At 38.4% G+C, this 24,803-nt stretch overlaps 1 protein-coding gene and 1 long non-coding RNA gene across 3 annotated transcripts; one reads left to right on the forward strand and one right to left on the reverse strand.

Annotated features, from left to right (window-relative positions):
* The first annotated feature begins 5,915 nt into the window (after positions 1-5,915).
* Positions 5,916-16,279, forward strand: LOC134200753 (uncharacterized). Of its 2 annotated transcripts, none has more exons than XR_009975801.1 (3): positions 5,916-6,067; positions 14,083-14,162; positions 16,026-16,279. It is a non-coding gene; the product is annotated as an uncharacterized LOC134200753 (long non-coding RNA). The 2 variants fall into 2 exon arrangements; XR_009975800.1 differs by having other exon boundaries at positions 5,942-6,221.
* On the reverse strand, positions 6,954-24,511 carry LOC134200748 (uncharacterized). The gene is made up of 8 exons (XM_062674357.1): positions 23,468-24,511; positions 22,058-22,751; positions 21,570-21,709; positions 20,992-21,156; positions 17,154-17,235; positions 13,980-14,025; positions 12,079-12,747; positions 6,954-11,845 (listed from the first exon to the last, which is right to left on the reverse strand). The coding sequence occupies exons 2-8, from the start codon at positions 22,730-22,732 to the stop codon at positions 10,407-10,409; spliced, it is 3,216 nt and encodes a 1,071-aa protein (XP_062530341.1). The 5' UTR covers positions 22,733-22,751; positions 23,468-24,511; the 3' UTR covers positions 6,954-10,406.
* Between the last annotated feature and the right edge of the window lie 292 nt (positions 24,512-24,803).

The following is a 24,803-nucleotide window of genomic DNA, read 5'->3' on the forward strand; positions in this document are numbered from 1 at the left end:
TGCGCATGCGTCAACTATAATGCCTAAACTTTCTACGCGATTTTAATCGTGAAAAAAAAAACAAATATTAATCCTGAAGGAGCAATTAATTGGTATACAGTTTAATTAAAAAAATTAATAAATGAAATAATGTGCATTGGCGTTAAGTTAGACCAAATACATTTTTTCCATCCTCCTACTTATCGTTATGAAGGTATAAAAAAGATAGGGAGTTCACATAGGTAATATAAACAAATAAGTAAATATGTTCATGATTTATCTTTCAAGAGATAATATAGGTATACATTATAATAACTTTTTTACACAGTCGAAATTATATTCCTAACATTAGTAAAATAACATTATAATACAATAGGTAAGAGAATGGAAAAAATGTATTTGGTCTAACTTAACGCCAATGCACATTATTTCATTTATTTATTTTTTAATTTTTTTTAATTAAACTGTATACCAATTAATTGCTCCTTCAGGATTTATATTTGTTTTTTTTTTCACGATTAAAATCGCGTAGAAAGTTTAGGCATTATAGTTGACGCATGCGCAGTACACATATTTTGCATACATTTATTCAACTAATAAAAATAGTAAATTAAACAAAAAACGAGTAATTTCGAAAGAGAACAAACGTGTTTTATATAAGAACAATCGAAAATGAATATTTACGAGTCATTAAAGATGAAAAAATATTAAAAATTGCATTAGAGGGGCTAACTTGTGGGTATATTTTTAAATATATTTTTTAAATAAATAAATGCAGAACAAACAATTATTAACAGTGAACAATCATGAACAAATGATGAACAAACGAATTAATAGAAAATAAGTATAAAATAGGAAAAAAAAATTTTTTTGAGGGGCTAACTTCATTCACCTGGGTAATATCGGTTTTGCCGCGTATCGAATCGTATCTATATATCGAGGATCAATATCGGATATTGAATCTATATATTTTCTGAATCTATATATTGATGGATGCTAGTAGATTTTCTCGATTCATGATATTTGAGATTTGAAACGATACGCTGATATAATATCGTAGTAGATATAGATTTAAGTCAACGTTATACGGTTGGTTTTCTGATATCAATTTATAATATGATCTTAAAGTAATAAAAAGAACATGAAAATAAAAATATCAAAAAAACTTTCCTTCATGCTTTTACCAGGCTTAGGACTGGCTACATTATTTTCAGTTTTTAGTATTTTGTGTCTTAATTTAAAATTACAAAATATACCAAAAGAGTGTAGATTTCAAAAGTTTAATACAAACACAAGAAATAAACACAATTATTTGGATTCAACTAAAAATAGAAAAATGTGTACTTTAAAAATCAAACACAAAAAACTTTTAAGTATTTATAAACACTTGTCCAAAAATTGTAGTTCAAGGTCAAAGCGCGTGAAATTAAATTCAACGATGCAAATAGGCTATACTGCATTCAAGTTAGGGTCGAAAGTTGAAACTTATTTCCTTAATTGTATCCTGCTGATACGCTAAGAACAATTTACAGACATATGGACTTAAATATAAGGTTTACAATTGTATGGATAATGCCTGCTTCTGTTTCATTCATCACATGATATCTCTATCGTGCGCTCACTCACTCTGGCCGATTCGATACGAACCAAACGAATATTGCTGATATTAACGAATCGGTACGATATGCCGATGCGCATCACATCGAGCAATATCGTGTATCGGCTGATATCGAAATATAGATTTCGATTCACGAATCGGTACGATATGGCGATGCGCATCACATCGAGCAATATCGTGTATCGGCTGATATCGATATATAGATTTCGTGCGGGGCGATATCGGATTCAACGATATTGCTGCGATATATAGATATTGAATCTATATACGATTTATATCACCCACTCCTAATTAGCTCACGTAGTTTTCACCACAGAACACTATTACTTCTAGCGAAGCGTTAAATGCTCAAATACAAGCAAGTATTAAACAGTGTGCAATATACATACACACCGACATCTGCTTTCTCGCTCTGGCTCACTAATTACCATAGACCTATATAGTAGGGACACGACATATTGTTCTATACGTACAATTGCTTATATAAATAGCACCCATTTTGAAGGCACACACATAAACATATATCTATCTCGTTCTTACTCAGCACTTTAACTCGCAGGAAAACAATATAACAGTATTTCAGTGCGTACATAAAATGAAACATGAATATACGTAAATGTCTCCGTCTCCGTCTCCGTCTAATGAGGCCGAAAATCCACCATGTTTAGCGCACCAAATGTCATTGTCACGTCAGTTCAGCCGTCTGTTTTGGGTTGTACACATAGACCTATATAGTAGGGACACGACATATTGTTCTATACGTACAATTGCTTATACAAATAGCACCCATTTTGAAGGCACATACATAAACATATATCTATCTCGTTCTTACTCAGCACTTTAGCTCGCAGGAAAACAATATAACAGTATTTCAGTGCGTACATAAAATGAAACATGAATATACGTAAATATCTCCGTCTCCGTCTAATGAGGCCGAAAATCCGCCATGTTTAGCGCGCCAAATGTCATTGTCACGTCAGTTCGGCCGTCTGTTTTGGGTTGTACATTATTTATTGACTATGATATCGATTTAATATGACTGATTATATAAAATTTCATAATTTATCATGCTTATAATATACAAAAATAATAATTAAAACGTATTTTATAGGATCTCAAGAAAGTCGATGTCCTAAAACTATTATCTATATGTATTTAAATTCATTATGGAGCCCTCATCCGAAAAATCCATTTTTCGGTCGGAATCTATTGATCATGACACTAATCATAAATACCACTTTAAGATATGTCATCAAAACATATTTAGACATTCTGTTTAGATATTTCGGGAAAAAGGCTACCGACAAAATCTCTTCGGAACTATTTAAATAAAATAGTTTTATTCCGCAGTGAGTAAAACACTATTGTAAATTTGTTAAATTTTTAATAATTAAGTGATTTTAGAGAGGAAGTCACAAGGAATGACGTCTGTAATTAATGAATAAATGTTCTGTAGGTGTTTTTTTTTTCACGCGGTCCCTTGATAAGTTTAAAATTTGAATCACTCTCAAGCGAAAGTGATTCAAATGGTGCGGCGCACCTTCCTTGGGGTGCGCTGCGGTAGTATGTTACGGACTTTAGAGTCAGCAAAACAATTAAAATAGATTGTAATAGTCTAAGAAAAAAACGTACTCAAAATACGATAACATTTAGCATACTAGAAGTGGGCTGATGGCTTTGAACTACGCCATATCTTTATGTTTTGCGGCAAACGACAACTTTATAAAATCAGTGTAGCAACTTTTAAAAATCATCATATCGTTTACTTGGCAAATTCGAAGGACGAACTTGTCTTAGATTTCACCCATCTAAATCATATCATATTTGCACATAACAATATACCTACTTACTTCCCATTAAAGTATAAATTCTACAAATAAATAATACTCAACAATATTTAAAATAAAATGAGCCAAGAACGTTTATCGATAAAACCTGATAACATTGAAATCTTTTGTACAGCACTAAAGCCGCCATGTTTTGTGGCCAGATGACGTCACAGTGGCACGAAATTTTGGTTGACGTTTCATTTCCATAGGTTTCCTACTTCATTGGTTGTACATTATTTATTGACTTTGATATCGATTTAATAAGATTGCTTATATAAATTTTCTTACTTTATCATGCTTAAGCATACAAAAATAATAATTAAAACATATTTTATAGAATCTCAAGAAAGTCGATGCCCCAAAACTATTATCTATATATATTTAAATTCATTATGGAGCCCTCATCCGAAAAATCGGACACCATTTTTCGGTCGGAATCTATTGATCATGACACTAATCATAAATACCTCTTTAAAATATGTCATCAAAACATATTTAGACATTCTGTTATGTCTATTTAAATAAAATAGTTTTATTCCGCAGTGAGTAAAACACTATTGTAAATTCGTTAAATATTTAATAATTAAGTGATTTTAGAGAGGAAGTCACAAGGAATGCCGTTTGTAATTTTATTAACGAATACGATAACATTCAACATGCTAGAAATGGGCAGATGGCACTGTACTACGCCATATCTTTATGTTTTGCGGCAAACGACAACTTTATAAAATCAGTGTAGCAAATTTTAAAAATCGTCATATCGTTTACTTGCCAAATTTGAAGCACGAACTGGTCTTAGATTTCACATAATATCTAAATCACATCATCTTTGCACATAACAATATACTTACTTCCTATTAAAGTATAAATTCTACAAATACATTCATACTCAACAATATTTAAAATAAAATGAGACAAGAACGTTTATCGATAAAACCTACTAACATTAAAATCTTCTGGGCAGCACTAAAACCGCCATGTTTTGTGGCCAGATGACGTCACAGTGGCACGAATTTTTTGTTGACGTTTCATTTCCATAGGTTTCCTACTTCAGTGCTAATTACAGGCGACTGTGCTTAGAAGACGGGAGTGGGGACGCTACGAAGTATGGCACAAAGAGGAGAGACCGATAATATAAAATAGTATGTATATTTCTGTCTCATTCTTTGCTGGCTTCATCCTACACATTTTTGTATTTGTGTCTCTTACCTGACGTTTTTTCCGTTGCATCCGGTTTGAAATCACAACGATTCTAAAGAAGTTTCACTTCAAAAATTAATTTATTTTGTTCTTGCATAATACGGAAATAGATAGAAGGATAATAAAAATATGTCTATAATTCATTTATTGTTCATGAGAAAGATACATCATATATACCTGGCTATAATAAACTTTTCACTTTGTAACTTTTTTTGTTTGTTTTGGGATTTTTTTTCGCACTCTGTTGCTGTTTTTCAATTTTTTTTCTCTTTCGATACTCTCTTTGACGTTCAGCGTTCGATTTTACTGTTGCCCTACTGCTGTAAGTAATGTATGTTAATAATGAACAATCTCATCACATGTACATTGTACATTAACGTGTGTAATTAGTGAATTCACTTGTATTTATTTTCAATTTTACTAACTAACTTTTCTAAGTTTTTGTTGCACAGCGTTGCAGTTTCCATGGTAAGGTATTTTATGACCTGGTAGCTAAGACCTTTAAGTCATGTCTTATTTTAATTTATATTCTTATTTTTATGAAAAATGTCAATATGGAGTGAAATGAAATGAAGATGATTAATTTGAGACATTAATCAACTGGGATGAAATTAAATGAAATGAGATGATATGGGATGAAATATAATCTTAGTAAAACGGTGGTCATTTACTAAGATTTTTTCCGTGGACTTTTTGGAGGGTCCCGAGAATTTGAGTCCAGCGTTTTTGTTTCATTTTCCAACATTTGTGCACTTTTACAGATATTAAACAGTTAATAAACCACCGTTATTACACATTTAAACCTGAAGAAACACTAAATAGACAAATTAAAACAAATCACACAACTTCACTCCTCGCGTTCCCGCCAAAAAGTCCGCAGTTTCCATGGTTCTAATCTAATCCATAGATTATACACTTAAATCTAATCTATAGTGTTCTTAAAATAATAAGTCTATTATCTATGTTTTAGTGGATGGGAAAATGTAGAGGTGACTGAAGTTAGCTCCTCAAAAAACATTTTTTTTTCCTTTTTCGACTTTTTTTCTATTAATTCGTTTGTTCTTGATTGTTCGCTGTTAGTAATTGTTTGTTCTGCATTTATTTATTAAAAAAAAATAGTTAAAAAATATAGCTTCAAGTTAGCCCCGATTGCAATTTTTTATATTTTTTCATCCTTAATGACTCGTAAATATTCATTTTCGATTGTTTTTATATAAAATCCGTTTGTTTTCTTTTGTAATTACTCATTTTTTGTTTAATTATTAGTTGAATATATGTATGCAAAATATGTGTAGGTACTGCGCATGCGTCAACTAGTATAATGCTTAAACTTTTCTACGCGGTTTTGATCGTGAAAAAAACAATTATAAATACTGAAGGAGCAATTAATTGGTACACAGTTTAATTAAAAAAAAAAATTGAAATCACTCACAATGATCAGGTATAATTTTTTCTAATAAAGTACGTAGGTACTTAACGAATGTTCACGATTGACTTCCACGGTGAAGGAATAACATCGTGTAATAAAAATCAAACTCACAAAAATGAGGATTTGCGTATTTACTGGCAGTAGGACCTCTTGTGAGTCCGCACAGGTAAGTTATTTCTGCCGTGAAGCAGTAATGCGTTTCGGTTTGAGGGACGGGGCAGCCGTTGTACTTTCAAAGGTGAAACCTCACAACTCATTTCTCAAGGTGGGTGGCGGCATTTAAGTTGTAAATGTCTATGGGCTCCAGTAACCACTTAACCAAGAGGGCTGCGAGCTCGCCCACCCATCTAAGCAATAAAAGAAAAACTACGGGTGTGATTCGGCCTCAGCACAACTAATTAATTAATGTTAAACTATACATACCTACTGTGCATTTTAAAACAGATTTGACACGACTGACTGATATTATGCAGTTCACTACAACTACCGTCAACACCTACTTTGACACATGAGGTCGAAGTTATGTCCATTTCAAAATCCGTATCGATTAGATACCTTGTCTAGTATCTACTTGTGATCCGAGAGTATTGTGAGTTCATGTGGCCAAACCCGCAAAATAATCATTTCAAGTCATTGTAGCACATACACATCAAACATCACACAACATTACACCATTCATCATGAAATATGCGTTACAAGTCTCATTACAAATTAAAATAGTTGTCCCACCATTCAAATCTTAACACATTATTACTTCATTGCAAGACACACACTCGCTCACAAAAAATTCATTACATAAGAAACAAAAAAAATAAATTGTTAAAGTAAGCCTTTGCTTTAGAAGGCAGATGAGATACTGCACCCTGCTTGGTATATTTTATATTAAACAAACCAGGTCTTCAATATTTTTTATATATTTATTATCATCTAAGCTAAATAGGTAATTTCAAATATTGACTTGTAGTATTAGTTACTTAAATTACAATATTTAGATATAATTATCACAATTTAAAAGTATTTTACATATTGCTTGCCTTTATTATTGACATAACTATGTACACGATTTGGAACACTATGTACATGTTTAGATCTAAATAAACTGTTTTGTACATTAAAGTTTTAAATTAAATGAAAATCACAATGAAGGTACAGAAAGTACTATGAGATTTCATAAATACTAGCGACCCGCCCTCGCTTCGCTTCGGAAACATTAAAACACACATGAACCCAAAAAAATAAAATAATTTTTTTTTTAAAAAAAGTAGCCTATGTTCATCAGGGACAATGTCGGCTTCTAATGGAAAAAGAATTTTTCAAATCGGTCCAGTAGTTTCGGAGCCTATTCGAAACAAACAAACAAACAAATCTTTCCTCTTTATAATATTAGTATAGATATTGAAACATTCTTTATTGGTGCTCCACTTGTATTGGTCTTACCGTGATGTTATATAGCCTATAGCCTTCCTCAATAAATGGGCTATCTAACACTGAAATATTTTTTCAAATCGGACCAGTAGTTCCTGAGATTAGCGCGATCAAACAAACAAACTCTTCAGCTTTATAATATTGGTATAGATAGCCATACTCGCTCGCTTCGCTGTTCATTTAAAATTAACATTATTATTTGTTGTCATTATTATTAGGGAGTCCAACACTGATATAAATACTAGCCGTGAAGCGATTGGAGAAGATTTGGAGAAATCGCAGCATAAGCAAAAAAACTAAGATAAAGCTCATGAGAACCCTTATCTTCTCCATATTCTTGTACGCTTCGGAGACGTGGACCCTCAAGGCCCGTACCCGATTGAGAATTGACGCATTTGAAATGTGGTGTTGGCGCAAAATGTTGGGCGTATCATGGACGGAGCGCCGTACAAATGTGTCAATTCTCTCGAAACTAAACGTCAAGACCCGTCTATCTACGATCTGTATGCAGCGTCTCCTCAAGTACTTCGGACACGTGGCCCGACAAAATCCTGAGAACTTTGAAAAATTAATAGTTGTAGGTCACGTGGACACTGAAGTCGTCGTGGCCTAATGCCGAGTTTACATTACGAAATTAGTGTCATGCATGTTGAGCTCAGTTTCACGAAAGTAGTTTCGATGTATGCGAAAGTAATTTCGTCAAAAAATTAGTGTCGCGAAATCCACAGTATCGCAGTAACCATGGCGCCATCACCATCAAAGCTAAATTCTATGCTATATGCTATATTCAATGTAGCTAAAGAAATGCTTATATACCTATAAACTTAAAAAAAAGACTATCAAGAAAAAAAAGGTTGGTAGATTCGAGGATGGTCAACAAGAAGGCATTTAGGTGCAATGAAATTAGTCTCTGAATTAGCAGATGAAGATCCTGAGAGTTATAAAAACTATTATCGAATGAGTGAATATAATTTTGCTTTTTTACTGTAGGTGTTTCGGGTCCCAGAGACACCGTTGTCGCTGATATTCATTAATAAGATCTATATTTTTATCTGTACTCCATCGTTGGTTTGCCATTTTCAACGTTTGAAGCGCGTCGGAACTAACAATACACACGTCCGCACAGCGCAGGCCCTTTCGCGACATTAGTTTCACGTCGCGTTTACACTATGAAATTAGTTGCATGACATTAATTTCACCAAAAAATCGCGCAGGGCACGAAACTAATTTCCATGCATGAACTAATGCATGCATTACGAAAGTATTAAATTACACGTGAAACTGTTAGTAAAACTAATGTCACGAAATTAATTTCACGCCACTAATTTCGTAATGTAAATTCGGCTTAAAGGATAAGACGTCCGTATGTAGCGATGCAACGGTGTTCGAATCCCGCAGGCGGGTACCAATTTTTCTAATGAAATACGTACTCATCAAATGTTCACGATTGACTTCCACGGTGAAGGAATAACATCGTGTAATAAAAACCAAACCCGCAAAATTATAATTTGCGTAATCACTGGTGGTAGAACCTCTTGTGAGTCCGCAAGGGTAGGTACCACCACCCCGCCTATTTCCGCCGTGAAGCAGTAATGCGTTTCGGTTCGAAGGGTGGGGTAGCCGTTGTAACTATACTGACTGAATAAAAAAAAAAAGAAAAACGTGGAAGGAAAGAGAAGTCGAGGAAGATTGCCAACCAGGTGGACGGACACTGTCAAGGAGGCCACAAAAACCAGCGTCCCGGGCGCCATTAAGCAGGCCGAATACAGGTAACATTGGAGGAAGCTGGTGCAAAAACTGGACCAAGGTGGTCACGACCCTCAGTAATGAGGAAACGACAAAGAAGAAGAAGAAGAATCCATTAAGTACATGTATTTTCTACATGGATTACAAAGTTTCAAGTCAATCGGATGCATGGTTCAGTAGTTATAACGGAAAATCCGTAAAAACCACTATAGATTTATATACATATTACTATTGATTATGTCATTAATATTCATAAATTAAGTTTGGAATACAGGAAGATTTTTTTCTATTTTCGGTGATTTGTTACAGTGCCGACTTGACAACAAGTAGTGTGTTGATTTGTTATGTATCCAATTCGACGACCGGCGTGACGTCTGGGATTTGTACCATAACAATTAATTGGTACTAGTGGTCCCGCAGTAGTCGAAATTCGACTATATTTAATTGAAATTGTAAGCTTGTACTCTATTATGATTCTATTTTCAAAGATTATTTCATAAATCACAAATTTCGGCAAGAATACAACACTATAGAAAAAAATTAAATAAAGACAAACAATATTTAATCTATTCTCAATTTGACCACAGACGTCAAGAACAAAAATTTGACAATAAATAAATAGTATGCATGCGTGTGTGCGTCAAATACATGGTAGTGTGTGTAATGTTTTCTTTATTGATTTATTGTATATTTTATGCATTATTTAAAAAAATTATTAACACTGTACATTTCTTCTCTATAATCTCTATAAGTGTGGAAAATTTCATACCCCACCGTCCGCGCAATTTTCGTAAAAGGGATACAAAGTTTTTACATCACGTATTAATATATAGATATTTACATAACTGTATTCCGATCAAACACAATTTCAGTCTCGTTAGGGTATATCACTATTATTTTTTTCTTCTATCTACGCCGAAAGTTCGGTTTTCTTCCCGCTGTACAGGGAAGAAAGTCTAACTTCGGCTCGGGTGGCAATTTTACACGCGGGAGGAAATGTCCTACTTTTCTCCCTTGGTGCACAATGTACTATTACACGTGGTTTACGTGTGTGACCCAATATGCTTCTTGTGTGGGGAGGGTTTGCATTATTTACACTTTGATTAGGCTTAGAAATTGCATCAACTTTTACGATCTTTTCAGTGATGTAGTAGTTGTTTTCAATGATAAAATCAGGAGATTAATCTATTTCTTTCCGTTTATCTAATATTTGTTGAGACGCAAGTGACACCATAAACATAAGTTGTTTAGACTGTTCGGCAACATGGTTGAAGATTGGCTCTATCACTAGAGTTTTTACGTCAGATGTCTTATTTATAATTGCATGTTTGTCGGTCTGGTATAATTCCTGCGCGAATACCGGTTTAACGATTTGACTTTCACTGTCGACTACGATGTTGTCTGCCGTGATAGGGCTGTCATTCGCCGCGGAATAATTTCGCTCACTCAACAGTTCGACAGCTGACACAATTTTTGTTGTATTTTGTGCAGCAGACCTGCAGGGTTGTATTTCAACATCGGGAATACTGTTGTTTTTCTTAAACATGGTATGTTTTGTGTTTGGCTTTAGTATCTGAGATGATATACCAAACGTGACTCTGGAAGAATTATGTTCATCTTCATCCATTTTTACTAAAATTTTGTTGAGGATGTCGTGGGTAAGAAAACAATCGTTCACAACTGAAAGTTCTTCTCTTGGTTTCTTTTTGGACGAAATACCGGTTTCTTTCACTGTACACGATAGGTTTGACTTGAGTTCTGGAGTTGCAGCTATACTTTCATTATTAGTTCGCACGGTCAGGGGAGGTACTTCAATTGTCAGCCAACTTTGATTTGAGCAAGGAACTTCTGTTATATCTGGTTGATTGATCTTCCTGTTTATCTCCATCGCATCACCACAACTTTCTTGTGTTAAATTCGATGTGTAACATTTCGATAGCGGCATTAAATGATCAGGATTGACTAAACGAATATTTGTAGAGCTCCGGGAAGCGATTGTTGAAGGAACTCGCGTCGCAGTGTCGCTAACGTCGCCGCGGTCTGGAACATTCGAGTTCAGTTGGTCGCAGTCCTTCAAGTACACTGTACCGTTGAACAGTTTGGATTCAATCGCCTTCATTACATCAACAGTGATCGGCCTGCAAGCATTGAGCAGTACCCTGTTACGCGGCGAACTTAAGAATGCATCCGTTAATCTTTTCAACTTCTTGTTAAAGTCCGGATTCTTGCAAAGCTGTGTAGGATCATACGAACGATTTCGGGGTTTATGAAACAAGTGACTAGACATTTTCACTTTCATACTATCATCGGTTCTATTTTCGCTTTGTGCACCAGTTTTACTTTCTAAGAACAAAGTGTTGTTCATTGTATTACTGATGTCAAAATTATTTCGATTCGTAATTTTATCAACATCAGTTTCTATTTCTGAAATGTTCAGTTGTTTTAAACTGTCATTTTCGTTACAAGCGTGCGGATTGTTTTTTGACATTTTCATTTCATCTTCTTTCAGATCAAAGAGACGCTTGAAACATTTCGATTCAAAAGTTGGTGTACTATTTCCATGTTCACAACTTAACTGACTTTGTACAGTCAAATCATTTTTGGTCTGAATAATGTGAGCTGCAATAGTAAATAATTATTATCTGAAAGACTGCCGTTATATTATGTAATACGCTGAGGACTAAATTGAAATGATGTAAAAAAAGCTTTTCAAAATCCTAATATCATAATTATCTGTTAAATATGTTATACTGCGTACATAAATGTTAAATTCGCAGAAATGCAACTAATTTGTAAACTAAAACCAAATATGTATGTTTCATTTACTGGAAGTGGTGCAAATTTAAACTCACCTGTATTTACATGATCATTTCCAATAGACTGGACATTGTTGTCAGCAAATTCTATTACGTTATCAAAAATATTTAATTGCAAGTGTTCTTCTATTTCAGACTTTAATATTATATTTGTGTCTTGCAACACTTTTTCTTGTATATCTTCTGCATTAGACACATTGTTGGTTGCATCTTGGTAACATTTAGTTTCTTCTACAATCATTGGTTTACCTTCACATACTTTTGTAGCTCGTGGATCTTTACTTTCTTGACAATCATGCACGTTGCCGTAGACACCAGCAATTTTCGGTACTATTTCCTCAATTAGTTTAGCTTTCCCTTCATTTGAATTTTCGATTGTTTCGCGAAGGTAATCAAGAGTAGGGGTAATGTTTATATTTTTGTCAGTCTTCACCACATCTTCACCAGAAACAGTATTGTATGTTTCATTTTCGATCAATTGTTCTGTTTTCCCGGTGTTTAAAAGTAATGGTATTTTGATAGTTTGTAATGGCTCAGCCAGATCTTCAAAATCTCTAGGTTCGGATTTTATTTCAATAATCATTCCATTGGTTTCTGTGTTCTCGTCGCTTCTTCTCCCGAGCTTCCTTGTTTCGCTGTCCAAATCTTGGTCCACATCTATCGTTTCTATGAAAGGTTCAATGACTTCTAAGTCTGGTTGAGATTCTGGAAGAATGAATTACCATGTCAGATGATATTTCACTTAGAATTTAACGTAGTCATTAATGTCAATTAGTGTTTTTACTAATGTTTAGACATTATTAATCTCCAGAGAATGGACTGTTACAGTACCGTGCAGCCTTAATGACCATTGCTGCACACATCCTGAGAGTTTGAAACTAATTTGCCTGTCCTAATTTTTTGTTTTAGCGAAATTTAAAATCCCATTCCCATTAAACAAAAATAAACACTATTTGGTTCTAGTGAACGTGGATATTTAACTATGCTAGTTGACTAGTCTATATGGTTCAAAAATACAAATTCCCAACTTATTATGACGTATTTATGTTACTCAATTTCACCTTTATTGCAAAAACAAAAGAAGCCGTTTGATAAGCCACTATTGTCAGAGCAATATTGCCGCACTGGCGGGGCGTTCTTATGCGTTTGTATTTCGATCAGATCACGTGATCTTTTTGAAGTCTCCCAACTCAGTTAGGCCGGCGACACTATCGCGTCTACTGCGTTTTCGTATAACTTCAGAGTTCCGAAAGCAATCCGAAGTTCTTGGGATCTTTACGATATTTTTTTACGGACATCAATCTTCTATACATATAAATAAAATTGGTGTGTCTGTTTTTAATATTGAAATAGCCGCTTTTTACTACATGCATATGAATATATATACGGTACATACACCAAAATAACATTTTATACAATTTTTGTCTGTCTGTCTGTTTGTTCCGGCTAATCTCTGGAACGGCTGGACCGATTTTCACGGGACTTTCACTGATAGGTAGCTGATGATATAAAGAGTAGCCTAAGCTAGACTAGCTTTGCCTCGCGGCGTCACCCGCGGTACGAGAATAATCGCGGGTTACATCGCGGGACTCAGCTAATAATAAAATTTAATGTTTCCGAAGCGAAGCGAGGGCGGGTCGCTAGTTGTGAAATAAAAATGATTCAAGTTATTACATACATAAAGTCGAAATAGATGATACGGATTTTTATTCCCAGCCTTAGGTAAATTATCCGATATCTACCTCCTCTATTCATAAATACATTGTGCAAAATTTTAATTTTAATTATCTGCTTGAATGTTCTAGAATCTTGTAACCGGATCTCGTACTGTAAATTACATTTTGTGGTTTTTACTACTCTCTCTCTCTCTCTTTCGTTGTCACTATAGTTAGTGTTATTACGTAAACATTGAAGTGTAAAAAAATCGATAAACTTGCCAGTGTCTATAGAAGCTTCCGCGTTGTTCATCCAATTCTCCTTTTCCTGTGAATGAAATTTAAACTGATGAGATCTGCATTATTTTCTACTAATACTTTTCAGGGTTTCCCACAAAGAGCATATCAAGTCTAAAACTGAAAGCAGTGTTCTATTAGGATAATCGGTTCCACCAATAAAAAAAGGTCAGTAATAATGAAAGAAGTTTCGTAATAAATAATATTTAAACACAACGGACTAACTATTCTTCTGCTGACCCTCGAATTATGTTTTGCGTAAGGTGTCGTTATATGAGTAGTAGCAAAAACAAGGGCGGCCCATATCAAAAGATGTAACTTTTTAAACGCTTAAGTGGGTGGACAGCCTCACGGCGCAACTGGTGTTGAGTGGTTGCCATAGCTATAGCCCTAAGCCCGGTCGTGGACGGAACGTTTAGGATTAGGTTAGATTTAAGATAGCTTAGTTAGGCTTTGCAACGAAAGAGATTGTGCATGACGAGGACTAAACCAGCACTAGGAGGAGCGGGAGGACCGGGCTCTCCATTCCTCCTCGCGTCGTTTTCCTCATTACTGGGGGTCGTGACTCCCCCGCTGCATCAGTTTCTCCCGTACGATTTCCCTCCATCTGCTGCGATCCTTAGTTTCATGAAGGGCATTGTGGAAGTTGATGTTTAGAGAAGATCGTATTTGGTCCGACCATCTCGTGGGACTGCGTGCTCTGGGACGTTTGCCATCTACCTTTCTTGTCATAATCAGCTGTTCTAGATTGTGACCCTCTTTACGAGCAATATGTCCGAAGAATTCCAGCACCCTACGAAGGCATATATTGGAAAGTCTAGTTTTGATATGAAGCTCTCTCAGAATAAACACGTTGGTGTGAAAGGCAGTACATGGAATCTGTAGCATTTTTTTTCCCGCCCTTCACCAATTGACGAGTGCTCCTTCTGGAGAGGGCAGCTCCCGACGGCACCGGTTCGCCGGTGAAGCGCGAGTTGAGGCACCCTGTGCCCCGTTGTGGTGGGAGTAAGCCGACGTTGTATTTTCTACAACTGCAGGCCGCTGGTTGCCATGTCTCCCGGCTTCGGCTACAGAAGAATGCCCCCAGATATGAGAGGTACCGGTTCGCCGACGTGGCTCCGTGATTACGTCTCGAGCGTCGGGCGGCTCTGTGCACTCGGTGGACTGCCGGCCAACCCGCAATCTCCAATGTGTGGGGAGCAGCGGCCGCAAGAACGGGCCGGGGGCAAGCGAGGCTCGCGTTTTCCTTCCACCCCGCCTCACCTCCGTCGTTCACGCCTCGCTCATGTTGGACAGGGCGGGGGTGTTAGTGGATGAGACTGGGGGTCTGCGCTGGCTTGGCGGCGTTCATGCCCCTCTTCTGCTTTGCGGGGTTTCTGTCTTTGCAGGTTGGAGCGGGGCAGAAGCGGCCGACAGCGGCCTCGCGGGCTGGGCATGCGTTCGACTCCTAGTACACTTGACTGGTGTGGCCTTTTTTTTTTTTTTTTTTTCCTACCTAAGCTGAGAGCCTTGAGAGGCTATTGTCAGCGTAACCCTAACTTTTGTAGGTGAGCTCACGGGGCTCAAACCTGATGACGTTGCTAACACGAACCCTAGCAAGAGCCGTGCTTCGCAGAATCTACCACCGGATCGGAAACGCGACCCACTGAGAAGATCCGGCGAGAAACTCAGTGGGCTGTGTCTGGGAGTTAATTTAATCGTCGAGCCCTTCGTCGCAAGCGACGGGTTCGACGAGAACGGTGACCGGTGCTTGAAGTACCTAGAAGCACCGTTAGTGGATCGGGAGGATCCGAGATGACGTGTTTTGGGCGACGGGTGTGGCCAAGTTAGCCATCGCGCGCGTCGTGGGTGCTGCACTCACTTCAGCCGCTGCGGCTTTTGAGGGCGGCACCGTTCCGCGTGACGATGGTATGAGCACGGGGCGCTCATGCACCAGCAATGGTCTCGCGCGCTCAACCTTGGAGGCGCGATCCCCTAGGGTCCCGAGTTGTCTCGTCAGCTCCTAAATCATCATGTTTTTTTTTCTTCCAGAATGTCTTCTTACGGGGATGGCGAAGATCAAACTGCTCTGACGTCCAACAACACCGTCGAGGGTCGCACGCATATCAGCCAACTCCTCTCGCACACGCACGCTCCCCATCCGTAGGAAAAGCCTGCCGGACCCGAAGGTAGTGCTGTTAGGCCACAGGCGGCTGGCGTCAGTCTTTTTAAAAAACACAAAGCCTTTTCTACAACAATGTTTTATTCAAAAAATCTTCACAATAAATATTTCTTTAACACCTCTGTTTCAGTTCTTTTATTATATTCTGACACTACGCGAAACGACTGAACATTACGACTGAACTTTCTTTTCTGCACTGTGACTGTCTGTCTGACTGACTGAGACTAAGAAACAGACTGGCTGACTGAGTGTGTAAGTGATTGACCCGCTGACTGGGGCCCACGAGGCCGCCTCCGTTTTTATATTACTCTATACTGCTTGTCTAAGCAAATTAGTGGAGTGATGAAAGACTAACATGTGCTTCTTGTTCAGCACATTAACAGAATAACAAAATGATATAACAATGCGCATAGACAGGCCCGTCAAGCTGGCGGAGGTCAAAGTTGCTGCTGCCATTGCGTCGCAAGGCAGGACTCCGAACAGGAGTCTCGCCGAGTTCGAGCAGTTCCTGGGTGGGCTCGAAGCGTTGGTTCATCGCTTCGAGTCTCGCCCAGTGATACTGGCGGGGACCTCGACGCTAAGGGTACGGCGTGGGGCTCCACCCACACGGACTCGCGGGGCGAGTTTCTCTCGGAGTGCGCTTTTGCGACCGGTCTGTCTTCTGAACAGAGGTCCGGTCGCGACCAGCGTGCGGTGGAACGAGGAATCACACGTAGACGTGTCATTCGGATCTCCATCCGCCGCGCGCCGTGACCGTGACTGGCGCCTCCTCGAGGGGGCGGAGACGGTAACGGTAGGCAGCGGCTTGGCTCTGCCCCTGGCATTGCTGAAGTCCATGGGCGACGGTAACCACTCACCATCAGGTGGGCCGGAAAATAAGTCAATCGAATAGAACGAAAGATAAAGATTCTGATTAATACTACAGGATAATCGCAGACGGTAAGAAGAAACAAAATCATAAGTATTCAAGTCATAAGGTACTAAGATTTCAGACTTACGAAGTCTTCAGACATTATTACAAGTCTGTTCTCGATCAGTTCTCGCCATTCCGGAAACGCACTCGTTATTATTGACGGGTATCTGGAATAGAACATTCCATTGATTCGCTCTTTATGTTGAGATAAACGAACCGCTATCATCTCGACCAGCCACTGCTGCTGGTGAGCATCGGCAATGCCAAACGACACTTTAGGAGTGATGTCATTTGGGGTCAAAATGTACGAGGTAGCTATAGATGATAACTAATACATAATAATATGGTATTCGTACTGTTTTTAATACGCTTTTATCAGCTTCAGACGTATGCAGTCGTCGTGGCTTAAAGGATAAGATGTCCGGTGCATTCGTATCTAGCGATGCAACGGTGTTCGATTCCCGCAGGCGGGTACCAATTTATCTAATGAAATACGTACTTAACAAATGTTCACGATTGACTTTCACGGTGAAGGAATGACATCGTGTAATATAGTACATATACACATTTTTTCCCGCGGTGCACATACTATTTTTTCTCTTACCAGGCCAAAAGTTCGTAGAGTACCGAGCCGGGGTCCAGGGGCGAAGCCCGGGCGGGGGGTAGGGGGGGGCGGAGCCACCCATTCTCATAAAAAACAATTCAACCCATTTTTATTTTTAAATAAACTACTACTAATTGAATAAGAACTGTCTGATGAACTTATCTTTGTTTAATACTTCACTATTAAATTTTATTGCCTTTTGTTTATTTCACTTTTACACTAAACACAATATTGCAAATTACCCGAGCACAACAACGGCGAAGAATTTTAGGTGCGTGAGAGCGACGTAAGCACTAACGCGCATGCGCACTTGTCAGTACCCAGGGAGGAAAAGTTACACTTTCTTCCCTGTACAGCGGGAGGAAAACCGAACTTTCGGCGTAGGTAGGAGAAAAAAATCAAACCCGCAAAATCATAATTTGGGTAATTACTGGTGGTAGGGCCTCTCGTGAGTCCGCACGGGTAGGTACCACCACCCTGCCTATTTCTGCCGTAAAGCAGTAACGCGTTTCGGTTTGAATGGTGGGGCAGCCGTTGTAACTATACTGAAACCTTAGAACTTATATCTCAAGGTGGGTGGGGCATTTACGTTGTAGATATCTATGGGCTCCAGTAACCACTCAACACCAGGTGGGCTGTGAGCTCGTCTATCCCACTAAACAATAAAAAAAAGTGTTTGTAACGGAATCTTTGAACATGTTTTTGACCCTCTTCGAAACGTCGGATTAACTCGAAATTTGGTATACTTATTAAGGACCGATGACAATTCAATATAAAAAAAATATATTGTAAAAATTGAAATTCAGCTAAAAAATGAAAAATAAATATGTAATAGTTCAAAAAACTAAAAAACACGTTGAATTTTATATAAATAAAATTCAACAAAAAAATAGAAAATAAATTTTAATAAATTGAAATTGAAAATAGAGTAAAAAAAATTAAAAAAAAAATCGCAAATAATCGTTTTTTTTTTGTCCTTGTCCTTATTTTTTCATACAAAAATAATGATCACTATACTAATTAAACTAACTAAAATACACAACGAATAGTTCTAGTATGATGTCGTGCCAGGGTGCGAGTTAGTGATTGGGTTTGCGAAAAAAAACTTTACAATGATTCGATTTTATTTAGCGTAATTAAAACGACTACTTCTACGATTTCATATCGCGTTCCTTACTCTCATTATATTAATGTCTACGCTATGAATACGCGTTTTATTAGAAAATCTCTTAACTCGTTAATTTTGACTTCAGTCTTTTTAAACGTGCGATATCGTGGGGTGCAAGGCTATTTGGTTTAAGCGACATTTCGGTTAATACCTACGCGACATTTACCTTTTGTAATTAAAGGTCCGTTTTACTTGGTATTAGTATCAACAGTTCGATGTTTTTAATTGAACTTCAAATAAGTTTACTCGAAGTAAGTTTACTTGAAATAGCTGAAGAAGTTTTTTTGTTATAATATTTTTGTTTCTTACCTTACTGTAAAATTGCAAATATGTCGCCTAAACTAAATGGCCTTTGATCCCTCGATATTATTTCCGCATTTTCGAATAAGTACATTACTTTTCAAGAGCAGTGCTTCGCAGAATCTACCACCGGATCGGAAATACGGCCAACTGAGAAGAACCCGTGAGAAACTCAGTGGGCTGTGTCTGTCGGTTCGTTTATTCACTGAACCCTTTCGACGAGAACGGAGACTGGTGCTCGAGGTAGCTAAAAGCTGATCGTGGACCGCGCTAGTGGATCGGGAGGATCCGAAATGACGTGTTTAGGGCGACGGCGACTGTTTACCATTCGGTCCGCCAGAGCGGGCAGGTATGTGCGTTACGTGTAGTGGTAATCTTCTTTTGTCCTCGATGTACGAGTTAAAATATGCGACCGTCGCTTTTGAACCTGTGCCGCCAAAAGAATGCCGCGGCATATATACCGCGGTTATGAAATAGCAACAAAAGAGAACCGTTGACTGTATTTGTTTAAACAGGACCTACTACTGAACGCGGCGCGCGTAAAGCTCTCAAAGGTGCCGTATAACGATGAAAAGGCAGAGTCGTTGGCCGATGCACTGCAAGAGCAGTGCACCACCAATACTCAAAGCATCGACAGGGAGGTCGAGCGCAGAGCTTCCCTGCCACCCGCGGACGCGTTACCCCCCATTATCATGACAGGTATATAGCGACCTTGAAATGCCGAAAAGGGAGAGAACCTTTGGCGGTATTTGTTCATGGAAAAAAACGAACGGCCGAAGCCCGAGCGCGGCGCGCGTGAATCTTTCAAAAGTGCCCCTCATGACACCGCCACTGACTGCTTTGTGATGTTCGTATAGTGCCGCACTCCGCCACTGTCTGCGGGCAGTTCGGAGCCGCGGGTGACGGGCAGTTCGTTAATTAGGGATGTCGCCACTAGCGTTTAAAATTTATATATTTCTTTTTTGGTGTCCGGCCGCTTATTAAACAAAGAAGTCACGTACGTACATACGTTAATCGTACTATTTGTTTAAGTTTAACTTGATGGTCGGTTTCGTTTAGACCGGGGGGTAGGCAGCAATGTATGACAAATCATTTTGTTTTAAAGCTCCGTTATTGTGATGGAAAAACACAACGGTGGGTATTCTTTCTGCAGCTTAATGACAAACATAACTTGAGACACAGCCATGCTCTTCAAAAGAGGTCGCCCTCTCGAACTACTGCTAGTATCTCGTCACGAGTTAGGCGCGGTAACTCCATACCCACTATTAAAATCTTTGGCCAGCCCGTACCGTCGGCTTCGAAGGCTAAACAGCTTTTTTTTCTTCTTATTGGTTAGGTGGGTGGACGAGCTCACAGTCCACCTGGTGTTAAGTGGTTACTGGAGCCCATGGACATCTACAACGTAAATGCGCCACCCACCTTGAGATATAAGTTCTAAGATCTCAGTATAGTTACAGCGGCTGCCCCACCCTACAAAACGAAACGCATTACTGCTTCACGGCAGAAATAGGCACCGCCGCCCGGTGGTACCTACCCGCGCGGACTCACAAGAGGTCCTCCCACCACTAGACCTAAGCGTCCCCCTCGACACAGGGTTGATATTCGGACCCCACATTAAGTCAGTACGCGACCGAGCCGCGTTTCTACTTGGTCGACTCTACTCTATGATCTGCAAGCGAAGTAAATTGTCCCTTCGTTACAAAAGTTGCATACGTTCCGTCATGACCTAGGCTAGTGTAGTGTTCCCTCCCATGGACGTAAACTTCTCTATGGACCAGTCCTACATACCTCGCGCTCGTGGGTATGCGAAATGACAAACATAACTTGAGACCTGTGGAAATGTAAACTTACTTCCGGGCAACAGCTCTCTGTAATTTGGTTGGTCTTTGTATAGACTCGGCCGACGAAGGAGAGTTCTCGCGGGAGGCGTACCAGTACTCATATAGCGATTCCCTGGTCATCTCCTTCAGTTGATACCAACGCTTCTGCAGTAGCATCGGTGAGCACTGACAACCCCTGTAAAGGAACTATTAATTTTAGAAAATAGAATATACTGGTCTATTTTACTGGTATACTCTTGTGTGTCCGCACAGTCAGATACCACCATACTGTCTATTTCTGGTATTATAAAAACAAGGAATGTTTATAAAATTGCGAATGTACTGGTGGTAGGTTCTATTGTGACCCCGCTCGAATAGGTACCACAATCCTGCTTATTTCTGCCACAAAGCAGACACACGTTACAGTTTGAACGATGAACAGTCCATCTGTTATAGAATAAAACTGAGACTGCGAACTAATGTCTCAAGATGGGTGGCTATTGACATACCACATCGATAACGACTCTGTCCCCCTTCCGTTGAAGGAGCTCATTAGTGTTAGGACCAGGCTTCGTAGGCGTTTTAACAGAAGGCCGTCATTAAGCTTACCTCGAGTTGTAGAGGGCGGTGGCCGCAGTCCAGGCGCCGGCCAGACTGTCTCCGGACCTGTCCTCTATGTCAAACTTCGTAACCAGCTCGAAGAGATCAATCAACGGCTGACGATCCTGAGTTTGACATCTCATACCATCCTGAAAGTTAGATATCACGAAGTTCTATACTTTTACTGGTGGTAGGACCTCATGTGAGTCCGCACGGGTAGGTACCACCACCCTGCCTATTTCTGCCGTGAAGCAGTAATGCGTTTCGGCTTGAAGGGTGGGGCAGCCTTTGTAACTATACTGAGACTTTAGAACTTATATCTCAACGTGTGTGGCGTATTTGCGTTGTAAATGTCAATGGGCTCCAGTAACCACTTAACACCAGGTGGGCTGTGAGCTCGTCCACCCATCTAAGCAATAAAAAAAAAAACGTAGGGTATGTACAAATAGTTTCCAAAATTTTATTTTAGTATTGTACTTGATATTCAGCCAACTTACTTTTCCAATTAGATCTATTTTCTCATGGACGAGAGCAAAGTCAAATATAAACCAATCCATCTGGGACATTCGGTCCTTAGCAGATACATTTTCACTTTTATCATCTGCCGCATAAAGTGTCTTCAGCTTGTCCAGTACTAAAGTTTTCATGTGGTACCACCTGTTAATATTATTTAAGAAAAAAGTAGTTGTCGCTTCCAGAGAACCACTGGCAATAGCAAAGTTAGCAGCTTGGTATAATCTGTTGTTTCGCTCTCTTATATTACGTGCTTCTCTTGCAGCTGCTGCCTGTGCAGGAGTTCTGGATGCAGCAGTCCGCTGTCTGTACTCACGTTGTATTTGTGCCCTTGTTTTTGGAGCAGCAGTTATTGGTTCTGCAAATGGCGTCGCAGAGGTAGATCGAGCCAAGTTAGCAGCTTGGCGTAATCTGTTTTTGCGTTGCCTTTCGTTTTTTAATTTTCTTGCAGCAGCCGCCTGTTCAGGAGTTCTAGATGCTGCGATACGCTGTCTGTACTCACGTTGTTTTTGTGCTTTCGATTTTGAAGCAAAGATTATTGGCTGCGCGAATGGCGTTGCTAAAGTAGATGCTACAGCATCTTCAACCTCCATGGGTACACTCATAGAAGGTAGTGGCTCATTTGTGAAATCCTCTGGTTCGTCAGGTTGTTTTTCCATTGTGCGATCGTAAGCGGTTCTGCAAAATGAATCGTCGTTCGAAACAATTTAGAAAAATTCTCCCTATAAAATTCTTCGTTCAGAAAATCATTTTAAATTTATAAAATACTTGAATAAAATTTATTGTTTAAATTTCTACTCGACTGTTAAAATTTAATTTTTGATTTTATTATTTTATATCAATAAATTTTGTATTTACTTCTTTCAGCAAGTAAACTGAATAAAGTTGTTGTTCAATTAGTTACTTAATTATGTTTGCAAATTTAATTGTAATTTGTTGTAAAAAAGTAATAATTTTAAATAAACAATTTATTATAAGAATAAACTGTGATGAAATTATTGTTCATAAATCTTAAATTTAAAATTTGGAAACATCATTAAAAATTTTGTAACTCTAGCTTTTAAAAAGCCCGCCTTAATGTGTTTATTGAGAAAATTGTTCCCTTTGACGGCTGGCTGGTCCAACCTGTCATTTCAGATACGTTGTTATTATATGTGGAAGATTTAACATTTATTTTAATTTTTTGAAATCATAGCTACGCTCGATAATTATTTCGATCGAATAGTAAAGCAATTGATTTTTTACTCATCGTGAAATAGTTCTGTTAACTTACTGTTATAGTTTTATCAATTATACATAACCTACAATCGCTGCACTAGCGGACCGATGCTATTTATTTTAATGATGAAAGCACGAATATTCGACAATATATTTAATATCGAAAGAATCATTACCTTTACCGCCGCAATTATCGTTGCTATAAACAATTAACACCACATTCACTTTTTCACTGAGCGAGTAATCACTACGTTATATTCATACTTGACGAAAACATGTAAATGTATTAGTGTATAGCAGCTTAGCAGCTGTCCACGCGGATGCATCGCTCACTCAAGTAGGAGAGAGAGAGAGAGAGACAGATGTCGAACGCTACCGAACGCGCAGGCCGATTGTGCCTCTTTGTCGCTCGTTGCGCGCTCGCACTTCAAGCCTTAAATGGAACGCCTCAGAGCGAGGTAACGCCGCATGAGTCATGTTTTTTCGTGCGTGCAGCCGGCCCCATCGAATTAAAAGACGTTGTCACGTCAAAAGAAAACATGAGTCGTCTATTATCAAAGGCGGCAATCTGTGCATTTGGACCAAAAAAAATTATTGATATGTCAATACAGATTTATTTGAATATAATCGTCTCCTTCAAAGAATACGGTTCAAAACCTGCATTAAATAAAGGTTACTATTTAACCTGTTATTTATTTAAGATGTCGTTCCGAAGAGTTTTGTGACTGCCAATGGAATACAAAGTCAATAATTCGTTTTTCTGATTTACCAATCATTGGCAAAAGTCAGATTGCCGCCTTTGATAATAGTCGACTCACATATACTTAAACAGCAGTGAAAATAAGTGTCATAAGAAGAAGTGAAAAAATATCGGTCGATTTGTGAAGTAAAACAAAATAACAAAACTGTGACTTCGATTTAAAATTCTAAAACATCCACGTAACTAATTCTAATTTATAAAGTGTGTTAGATAGTATATTATTTCGTAACTGCTTGCACTCTGCGATTTAAAGATTGGACTTTGCTACCAAGAACTTTAAATTATATCATTTAGATGAACGATGATGAGTAAAAGTGGAAGCATGACTTCCTAGTGGTGGTTGGGGTAGGCCGGTAGGCCTGTCCTCCACTGCAGGCTCCGGATTTTCTTTCTTCTCTCGTCCATTAAACTTCTTTCCTTCCGTCGTCTTTGCTGATATTGGTTCAATGATTCAATGACCCACAACTACTGTAGGTACCGTAAAATGGGGCGATTAGGGATTGAGAGGCGAATCGGGAAAAAACCGGGAAAATCTTTCGACGCTCAATATTAGTTTTATATGCGTTCCAAAATCTTCCGTTTTTCTAGTTTAATAGTTGAATGTTGAAAGTTCACAAAACAACTCTGAATATGCATGATAATAGCTGCTAACTTATAAAAAATCGCGTTTCAAATTAACTTTCTGTGGTGGTAATTATTTTAGTGCTAGAAACTTTGCTCTCTTTTATTTATTTGATAATAATAGAAGACGA

The sequence above is a fragment of the Bombyx mori genome, chromosome 20 (assembly GCF_030269925.1).
Source record: "Bombyx mori chromosome 20, ASM3026992v2".
Taxonomy (NCBI): Eukaryota; Metazoa; Arthropoda; class Insecta; order Lepidoptera; family Bombycidae; genus Bombyx; species Bombyx mori.